The 11196-nt window shown below is 36.0% G+C and overlaps 1 protein-coding gene across 1 annotated transcript; it reads right to left on the bottom strand.

Moving 5' to 3' along the window:
• Positions 1-2277: 2277 nt before the first annotated feature.
• On the bottom strand, positions 2278-4783 carry LOC120153723. Its single transcript, XM_039165625.1, has 6 exons — positions 4467-4783; positions 4094-4199; positions 3400-3754; positions 2807-3278; positions 2643-2710; positions 2278-2554 (listed from the first exon to the last, which is right to left on the bottom strand). The coding sequence occupies exons 1-6, from the start codon at positions 4510-4512 to the stop codon at positions 2492-2494; spliced, it is 1110 nt and encodes a 369-aa protein (XP_039021556.1). The 5' UTR covers positions 4513-4783; the 3' UTR covers positions 2278-2491.
• Positions 4784-11196: the final 6413 nt, after the last annotated feature.

The raw sequence follows: 11196 nt of genomic DNA on the forward strand, positions 1-11196 counted from the left end.
AAACGTATCAAAAGACAAAGAAAAAATATGTCAAAAGACAGAGTTTGGAATCGTTAACTTTTAGCCTTTCACCATGCGTGTAAAAATTATGCAAATAATTTGCAAAATGAATTTATGATATTAATTCCAAACACATATATATGAATTTATGAATTTAATTCCACACACACACAACATATTTAATTTATATTTTATAATTTAATAAATTTAAAATTCTTATAATCTAAGAATTTATTGAATAGTCTCAATGGTTAAAAAGAGTGTCGTCTTCTCTTAAGATCTCGAGTTCGATCAATTGCATATATAGTGTGGGCGTACATTGTTGATGATTAAAAAATTTCTAAACAAATACTATTTTATAATTGCCTCAAACTACTAAACAAAATCTTATAATTTAATAAAATTACAAAGATAACTTATACATACTAAAGGGACTAACAATAAAATTTGACCAGAACAAAACTACATAAATTACAAGAGCAGACAGTTTAAAAACCGACAGGACAGGAAATAATAAAAAGGGATATCACCAATTTATCGGCAAATCTATGCCAGTACATAGCCTGTAACCCAGACAGGTTAAGCAGCGATCAAGTGTTGTACCTCATATTTTGCCTCCCTTGCCGTCACATTGGCCACCTCGCCGACTCTTTATGGCTCCACCTCTGTTTTAATCCTCCCGATTACACCGACGACGACAAAGATGCGTCGATCTCCGATTGACTATATTATCTTCTTCTTCTTCATCTTTTTCCATCGCATATCCTCTTGTAATTACAAGTTTCACGGATTACCCTAATCTTCTATGTTTTTTTCATGTTGTTTGGGTAATCCCCATCCCCTGTAAATTTTGGGTTGCAATTTATACGTAAGAGAAAATAATCTCAGTGATCAAAAATCCCAGATAATATACGATTTTGATCAATTTTTTTAGTTTTGTGAAAATGACCAACAAAATCGCAGTGCGATTTTTAATTCGCATTGCGATCTCCACTATCGCAAATTCGCGTTGCGATTTTTCATTTCGCTTGCGATTTTTCAGTTCGCGTTGCGATAGTCTACAGTTGTCGTTGCGATTTTCCAAATTCGTTGCAATTTTTCAAATTCGTTGCAATTTTTCAAATTCGTTGCGATAGTCTACAGTTGTCGTTGCGATTTTCCAAATTCGTTGTGATAGTTAAAAAAAAAATATTTTGTTTCTCTAAAAGATAGTATCTGCGCAGACGTGTCGAAGACACGTATTATCATGACCACGACCCGACCCGATCCGAGACGAGACGGACGGCGGCGGCGGCGGCGCGCGAGTGTCTCCCTTGTTCTCTATCACTCAATAAAGAAATGAGAAAGCCAAGCCTTAAATACTATTCCCAATAGTGTTTCCAATACTATGTGAGATTTGAACATTACCAACACTTGTTCCTAATACTATGTGGGATTGAGCCTTAAATAGTGATATTATTTTTGAATGTTTTGCTTAAAATTACAATAATCGCGATTGATTGTAGATTGACTTTTAATTATGACATATTTAATCGTATAATACTAATGTAATTGGTTGCTAATTCAGTTGTTTTAATGTGCATGATTATTAATTGTTTCCTGAATAATCACATTGTCTTGGAAACAAGTGTTGGTAATGCTCAATCCCACATAGTATTGGAAACACTATTGGGAATAGTATTTAAGGCTTGGCTTTCCCACTTCCTTGTTGAGTGATAGAGAACAAAGGGGACTCTCGCGCGCCGCCGCCGTCCGTCTCGGGCCGTGGCCGTGGCGAATACTATCTTTTTAGAGAAAATTCTTAAGAAACAAAATCTTTTTTTTTAACTATCGCAACGAATTTGAAAAATCACAACGACAATTGTAGACTACCGCAACAACAACTGTAGACTATCGCAACGCAAAATGAAAAATCTCCAACTATCACAACGCAAAATGGAAAATCGCAACGCGAATTTGCGATAGTGGAGATCGCAATGCAAATTAGAGATCGCATTGCGATTTTGTTAATCATTTTCGCAAATCCAAAAAAACTTGATCAAAATCGTATATTATCTAAGATTTTTGGTCACTGAAGTTATTTTCTTTATACTTAAATATGGAAAACTTTGATGCATAAATTGGGTGCTTCCTTTCCAGGTTAATTGTTTTGAATTTGATTTTAAGAGATACAAATCAGGCATGCTTTTATTTTGATCATATGGTTGAAAATTTTAATAATAAACATTAACAAACAAAACAACAAGCAAGTTGAATGATTTGGATACAAATCGGGTATCTCAAGTGACTATAGAATACCAGACAGAGCAACAATCCCAGTTTAAAGCAACAACCCAAGTTAAAAAACAGAACAGGTCTCGACTTCACATCAGATTGGAACACTTCAAAGTTTTTAAACCCTATACAAACATCAACACATTAAAGACAAAAGAATAAAAATAACCCAATAGAGGATGGAATTTAACCATGTGGTTCTTCGGCTGAGCATTATTTAGTGCAGAACACCACCTACATCAATTCCAGTCAGGCTGCTTTCTTCTGTCAAAGGCGCATCCTGTAAAAGAAGATGGTGAGAATTTTTCAATGAATTATGTACATTATATATCAACCTTACTAGTTATTGCAGGATATGAACATTTTACCGAATTTTCTTTGTTCTCCTCCTCAATAGTCTCTGCCGCTGCTACTGTTGCTGAAGGGCTAACTTGATCTGTAAACAAAAATAAACATGCATTAGTCATGCACCCAAGGTAAGAAGAAATATTCATATGCCGAACCCTAAAACATATCTCCGATACACCCTTGCCTTCTTTATTGTCTGATTTGGCCCCCTGTTTCTTAGTCTTTTCCTTTCCTTTAACAGACTCTGGTTTGGTGGTTGTCTTCAGAGTTCCAATCTGTCGCTTACGACACCCTGTGCCCGAAGGCCATGAATTTGAGTTGGTCTTGTTCAAAGGCCTGTTCCTGGTTGCAGCATTATTCTTTGGAGTAGCCTCTTTTGCGGATTTAGCCACATATGAAACCTGCGCCACATCAGTGTTCAAGGACTTGGGTTTCAATCTCCTAGCTCCTGCTGAAGGAGAAACCTTTCGAATCTCATCGTCAGATGACCGAATCCCCTCATCAGGCACCTGGGAACATGTTTCGGACACCTGTGGTTGATCGGAATTTTCCAAAACACTGTAGCGTTCAAGTAGTTCCTGTATAGCTTCCTCGTTTTCACCAAGATTATGGCGACGTATATAGGATTTAAACTCGTCACGCATTTTCTGAGTAGCCTGGATTTAGTTTTATGGTGAAGATCAGATAACAAACAAAGATAAGTTAAAACCCAAAGCAAAGAACTCGTATAGAATCTCTCCTAATATGAAGTGAAAAGCGGAAAGAAACGAAGCATACCTCACAACCAGCTTCCAAGGCAAGTTTGAAAAATCCAAGTGAGACAGAGTGCTTAGAAGCTGATTCAGAGAGCTTAATCTGCGACAGCCAGTATGAAGACGATGACAGCATACTGAACCTTCTTCGAGTAGCTGACCTTGAAGCATCGGAAAGAGGATTGACACTTTTGCCCTGACCATTGGTGGATTTCTTGGCTCTACCCTCATATATAGGAGGGGTTGTCCCAACAAATTTTGGAGATGGAGTCACAGTTGATTTGGTTGGGATGGAGAGCCTTCTGGGTGGCTTCCCAGTTTTCTCCTTGGAAAGATCAAGAACACCCACGCTTTTGCTTACACTTGGTGTTGCCCTCCCCCTATGAAGACCAAAACAAATAAGACCCGATTTCATTTATAACAACTCAAAGGTAATACAAATAAGACGGGCAACTAGGAAATTGGTATCTGCAACTCGAACTCTTCCTTTTTCTAAAAACACCCTTACTACTCAAAGGTAATACAAATAAGACGGGCAACTAGGAAATTGGTATCTGCAACTCGAACTCTTCCTTTTTCTAAAAACACCCTTACTAAACACAAATGCAGATGTAGATATAAGAGTATGATCATTCAAATCGACAAAAGGGTATTTATAGATGGATGATTGATTCTACAGACACATTAACATGAATTGCAAGCTATAAAAAATTCATTACCTTCTGGATGAAGAAGAATTGGATAAATCAACGGCCGATGTCTTCTCCTCCTTTGGTTTAATCGAGTATCGAAGTGGATAACGTAGCTTCGACTTCCCCGCACTTGCTGAAAACATCCCAGAAGCAACAAAGGATTTAACTATTATGTAGTTTAATTTGAAAAAGGAAAATTAAAATGGCGATAAGTAAAAAATTATCAATGCCTAATTTGGTTACAGTTTGGAAAGGGAACTAATCGAGAACATAAAACCGAAAGTCAATTGACTAGGGAAATCAATAAATTGAGAAACAGTGCAGAAAATTTCTTAGACAAAATGGATAAATATTCCAAAACTTAAAAGAAAAATAGAGGAAATGAGACTAGAAAAAGAACCAGAAATTGGAGCTGCAGATTGTTGTTCTTTGACAACTTCCTCCATGATTACCAGTTTCTCTTCCAAGTTTTATATCAAACAAAATTGGTGGGGGAAAAGCTTGATTGCTTGCTTGCTTTCAAGGCACGAACAAACCCAGAGTTTAGTATCTGAATTTTATAAGGAATTCTTATCCTTTCTTTTTAACCTTCAGATGATTCACTGCTTTACTTTTGACTCAGTCTCATGGGCGGGAAAATTTAGCAACCAAAAAAACCCTAGAATTATCGAAAAATCATAGTCCAATAGCTACTCGCAATTCTTTGTTTGTCATTTACTCGCTCGACAGTTGTTCCCTCATAGCGCTCTCCCTCTAATTAAACCGGCTCAGTTATACACGTGTCGGCTACGTGAAGGAGAGTGATATTTGTCAGGAGCGATGGGAGTGAAATGAAAACCGATAGAGGGGAACTGGTAGTAGGACCCATGCGCCCACACCTAAAACTCTAAAAGAGAGGGAAGGGAGAGAATACATCGAACGGTCACGCCATTTCGAATTTCAAAATTCGAAAAGGAAGAGAAAAATTAAGCACCGGTTTTTAAAACGGTTAAGATAATGACGATGATATCGAACATGTGGGCCAAACTCTCTTTATTGCTTTGTTGGGCTTATTGTTTAGGCTTTGGTCACCCATGGCCATACCACCACTAAGTATCAAACATAGAATGAATTTCTGGATTTGATTGGATGGTTGGCAAAGACATTATCAGTTGGAATTCAATATTTTAGGTGTAGCAGTCGGTGGTTTATGGAATTCAGGTCGATTCTTTTGACATTAGAATTTAATGCAGTAATACTTATGAAACAAGTGTTTGGCGGTCAGTGAAGAATGGCTTTCTGGATTAAAATACTGTCAGTAGCTTCATCGGCAGATACATTGCTTTCTTCTTTTTAAGATGCATATGCTCCAAGGGAGAGCAGGAAAGTGCTAAGTAATGCAACAATGATTGATTCAAAATCATCGCCTTGAATTGTTTTGATCAGAAAAATAGCATCAACTCACTTGCCTAACGCCTACAAAGCAGCAGGAGTCGTTTCTTTCGATTTTCTTTAACCTTCAAATCTCAATTCAGTAGGCCACTCGTTTTATCCTTCTTAAGTCTTCACCGGCTCCACTACTCGCTTCATTCAACCACTTACCATTGCATGCTTTAACTTTCACCCCCAACCCACAAAAACCAAAGAAAAGGAAAACCCCAAAGCCAAACTCAATCTATTTCCTTGGATTCTTTTCATCTTGGTTGTTTTCTCAAGTAGTCATCTCTCTGTAGACTCGTGTTTTCTCTGCTGGGTTTCTTTCAATTTGTCCCATTAGACCCTCCAAGAGAAGAAAGAAAGCAGCAGACAAGAAGCTGGTTCACCATAATGTCTTGCTTTCTTCTTCCCCCGTTGTTGCTTCTTCTTTGGGGTCTCAACCTCGTCCTTTGGATTGGACTGGATTGGTGGGATGAGTTCTTTCAGAGGATTTCAGGTCTTACACAATCAAGTTTTAAGCATTTATGTTGTGTTCACCTTCTACACACTGCCCTTCCTGGCTGCTTGACCTTTTATGTTATAGTGATCAAAGCAGCAGTTATTTGGCTTTGCTTCATTTTTTTATGAAATTTCACCACTTGGCGTCCAATTGGATTTACTGTAATTTGGTTGAATTTATATAACATGGCTGGTCTCTATGAATCTATAAGATTAAACAATGCCAGTTTACATTCTTGGCTAGTTGCCAGTTTAAAATTTTATGCATGGGGTATTTTTATTTTGTGTATTGTTTGCAGTGCTGGGAATTTGAGTATCTATCATCCTTTACTTCTCTAGTGGGGTGTGCTATGCATTGAGAATAGTTAGGCTTTTGTTTTGAGCTGTTTGTGATAAAAGTTCAGGTTTAGTACATGGTTAAACTACAGTTTTATTGAGTTGATTTATGTTTCACTTGGTAAATATTCCTTAGTAACCTAGTATGGATTTAATAGTCCTTGCTTTGTCTGCCATTGGCTTTAAGCTTTTGTTCATTATTCATCTTGTTTCGATCGAAACTCTGCTTTGTTCATATGAGTAGTCTATTAAGTGTTATATGGAAAAGGGATTTTAAGCATAGTGAGAGCATCTTAAAACTTGGGTAAGATAGGGTGGTCTCATAGAAACAATAATGACAAGCAAGAACATGAACTTAAACATAGCTTAAAAGGCCAAGGACAACCAGAGGGTGGCAAATTATATCGTTATGGAATACTTTGGCTGTTCCGAGTAGGTTTAAATTGATAATTGCTTTATCTTTTCTGAAATAAAGGGTTTTCCAGTGGTAAGGTATTTCCTTTTTCTTGTCACATGGAAGAAGAATCCTCTTTGGTAGTCGTTAACAGGATTGTTTCTCATCCCATATGGATCCTACATCGTCCAGTAACAATTGTGTCTTCAATCTTGCTTTATCATCCAAATTGTGCTCAGAACTTGACCATGAATACCGAAGTTGATATTGCCTTATTATTGATACTTGTGCACTCACGTCATTGCTTTTCTTTCTATTACTTTGAAAGTAGCTAATCGACTTCAGCCACTTGAATTTCCGACTTTTCTTTTTATTTCCCATCAAACGAATGCATCTTCTTCTGGAAATCCTAGTTATTCTTAGCATTATATTGGGGAAACCTGCATTTGGATTTTGCTATGATTCAATTGTCATCAATTTCTCTAAATCACTAATGTGCTTATAAATATCTCTGTTGTTGATTACACAAGAGCTTCAGGACATATTTTCCTGTGAATTGATATTAACATGCTTACTTATTGTATTAGTTTGGAAATGAGTGATGAAAGAAACGACGTCCTCACTTTGATCTTATTTTGAAAACAATGTGCTTTTGTTTTGATTTTAAATTGCAAATGCAACGACATATCCATGCATATATCACACATTAATTTGCTGCTACCTAATTTGTGATTGATTTTCATGGTTTAAGCTAATGATCTTTTATAAATTTTTTCATCCATGGAGCATGTTTTTATATTAGGCCAAAATGATTGTTTTTTTAAGAAATAACCTTGTTTCCATATAAGAGAAGAACTACAGCATGGTTCTGCAGGCAATTGTGGACCCCGATATGAGATTCCTTGATGTGATTACCGGCTGGCTGGGAAGTTTGAGCGATGCCATTGTCCTGAGGAAACAGGCTAAACGGGAAGAAGGAAGGTAAACATTTCGAAAGAGATGCCGGTTTTCCGCTACTGCAGATGGCTTTAGCAAGGCTTAAGGAGATGTGGAGAATAATAAACGGAGCAATGTGAATGCCTGATAAGAACAGATTGCCAAGAGTTGTTCTCGTTTGCTGCTTGTTGCACAACGTTCTTATCGATCTGGAGGACGACGTGGTTGACGATATGCCATTGTCACATCATCACAACACCGGCTATCACCGACAAAATTCCGATTCTTTCAACCAGTCTTCCTTGGTTACAAGAGAAACTCAAACTCTACTTCATGTGGGATTAATTGACACCTTGAAAGTGTCCTTCAGTCATCTCTGCGGCATGGTATTCTCGATTTCTAGACGTGATACAGAAAGGTAGTACTTTTTGACACTTGATCCATACTCACTCTAATCATCCGATGTTCTTATTTCAAACAACCATGAATATCTGGAAGCAGAAATTGAATTTCATCACTGGATATTTTAATTAAAAATGTTATAAATAGATATATCATATCATAATCGATAATTGACTAACATAACCTACTTAAACAATCAATTTTATAACTCAAAGGATGATCGATATAAAGAAACATAAGTATTTATTAAAATTTAGCAAAATTTAAAAATATGGATATACGTTTTTTGGGAACATAATTCTAATGCCCTCCTACATTCCTCCATTTTTTTAGCAATCACAATCCCAGCAGCTTAATCAAATCCTATTGCATTTGAGGCATTAGGAAAGATTCAGATAGTATATATATAAAATTTGGTTTGATGATGGGCTGATGCAATATATGGTCACATCTTGAAGGACTAAATTCTGTTCTATTTTCTTTTATTGCTGCTAAGTGTGTAATGAAATACTCGATATATACGTCTATAATATGAATTAACACCGTCCATGTTAACAACATATATTGAGTGCATCACTGACTTTGAAATCCCATCTTTTGACTTGTCATTTATATAATTTTCTTAATAATACTCGAGTCTCTCTCTTAAGTCACTATTTCTAGAAGAAAAATCTGTATTGATATTAATATATTTCATAGTTGCTAACCTAACTAGTCTAGTTTAATTTGCTTACCATACCATTTCATTTTTCATTATAAAATTTTATAGGTTAAGATTCAAACAACTCTGGATGGTCGTCGTCACCGCCGACGACTTATACTTTTAGCGGCGGCTGGGGAGGACGGCTGCTAATATTGGCCATACTTGGATTGCCATCTGTTCATTTCTTTGCTCTATCATCACGGCTTTACTTCCATACAAAAAAAGGGAGAATTCTTCCACCTTATTAATAATGTATTCAATGTAATCCTAACAATTCATCTATGTGTATCAGTATGTTGTACACGTTTTCTTCCAAAAGATAACCGTGCACGTGTAATGTGTTTCAATGTGTTATTTGGCCTAAAATCATGAGCATTTACGTTCACGTATATTGTTCACTTTCATTTTTCTTGTAAACTTGAGATCCTTTTGTTCGCATTCAGTACTTCAACTTTAGCAGCTCAACTATCCAAAACCAAAACTAGGCCTTCTAGAATTGTTTATCAGCTAGAATTAACCTATTCATTCTTTATAATATTTGTAATAAATATAAGTAATTGATTTTATTAAATAAAAATACAACAATATTATAAAGAGAGTTTAAACAATTAAAATAAACTAATTATATCCATCGTTCGTTTTCTTTGAAATCATTAGAATGTATAAATTAATCGGTAAATATCAAAACAGTTTCATACAAGAAAAGAACAAAAAAATCTACTAAACAATATAAAAATAATAAATACAAACAAACATCACTATTTACAGTGGAGAAAAAAAAACATTTTCCATACTAACAAAAAATATACTTAACAATGATAACATGTTAACAACCCGATTTTATCATCTTCAATCGTGACATATCTTTAATAATTACGAGCAATTATCAATATAAAATATTGGTAAAATAGACTACAAAACCACACCGTTAGTACTGACAAGAAAGATAAACAGTAATTGAAAAAGAACATATTGGTAAACCGTGTCGTGGTATAATCACTACCTTAGAAACGAATTCTCCCCGATGTGTGTAATCACTGCAATAGGCGGACCGTCCCCCGAGGTTAACATAGTCGCTCCGAATTTCGTACACTCGAAATTGGAGTGGACTGCTGATGGTATTGAACTGCTGATGGTTTTGCACTTCTGATCAGAAAGCACACAGAGAGAACTTTAAAAAACACTTGGAGAGTGAATTCTGAAATGTTGAGAGTGAGTTGAGAAGCTGAATATAACTCTCTATTTATAGGATAGAAATAGGGTTAAAATCGTCCATAAAATTTCAGGATTAAATCTCTTCTTTGTAACAGCTGAAACGTCTAGATGAACCTGACTCAGAAATAGTCCAGGTTTATTGCATCATTATTCAGCTGTTATAACTCCCAAAATTATATCATGTAACCCCTGAAATTAAATCAAATAACTCATGTAACTCCTGATATTAACAGCTTGTCCCCTTTGTACAAAGCTGGAATCAGTCCAGATACATCTTAACGTTTTTTGATTTAATTTAGGAAAAGCTGTTTAATTTCTGATAACTCTCATAATCCAGCTGTTATCATTTAAATTTAAACAGTCCTCAGCAGCCTATAAATATCAGTTGAAATCTTTCATATTTTTCCATTTGTTTCTTTCAAAGAAAAATTCCTCAAAAATTTTCTCTAAAAAGATAATATACGCGCGGAAGTGTCGAAGACACGTATTACCACGACCACGACCACGAGCCGAGCCGTGCCGTGCCGAGACAGACGGCGGCGGTGCGCGAGAGTCCCCCTTGTTCTCTTTCACTCAACAAGGAAGTGGGAAATCCAAACCATAAATACACATTCCCAATAGTATTTCCAATACTATGTGGGATTGAGCATTACCAACATTCCCTCACTAATGCGAAAAAATTCTTCTGAAACTCGAAAACAAACTTTCCAGAAGAGCAATAGCGAGATTAGTTGCTTAAGCACCAGTGAACGTATCTGGAACTAGTACATAGTGATAATGAGCAATCCTTCTCTTAGATAAGTGAAACTAGTCTGGAACTTTCTAAGATGGGGGTAAACTCATAACACACAACTAACCCCTTCATCCACCTGAGTCCTCGATGTATAAGATATATATATATACAAAAGTATATATTTGACCATCTTACCTTAGGATTCTAATAAGTATGCTAGAAAAATGGTCCAACATTTTTCATAGAAGGTGGCTAACCCTTCTCACTTACATAGGTTATTTCATCAAGTTTATCTCGATATAAACCACCCTTAACAGGGATATGAAATAATTAAGAGCTTTTATAAAAGCTCAACCTCACAAAGAGTATGGTGACTTTCTTCAAGTTCATTATAAATGAACCACCCAAACTCTGGGCTAAGAAGTCATTAAGAATAAATATTCAACCTCATTTATCAGTAAATTCAATAAGTCATTCTCACTAGAACCATCCAAATA

The sequence above is a fragment of the Hibiscus syriacus genome, unplaced genomic scaffold (genome assembly GCF_006381635.1).
Source record: "Hibiscus syriacus cultivar Baekdansim isolate YM2019G1 unplaced genomic scaffold, ASM638163v2 tig00111105_pilon, whole genome shotgun sequence".
In the NCBI taxonomy this organism is placed as follows: Eukaryota; Viridiplantae; Streptophyta; class Magnoliopsida; order Malvales; family Malvaceae; genus Hibiscus; species Hibiscus syriacus.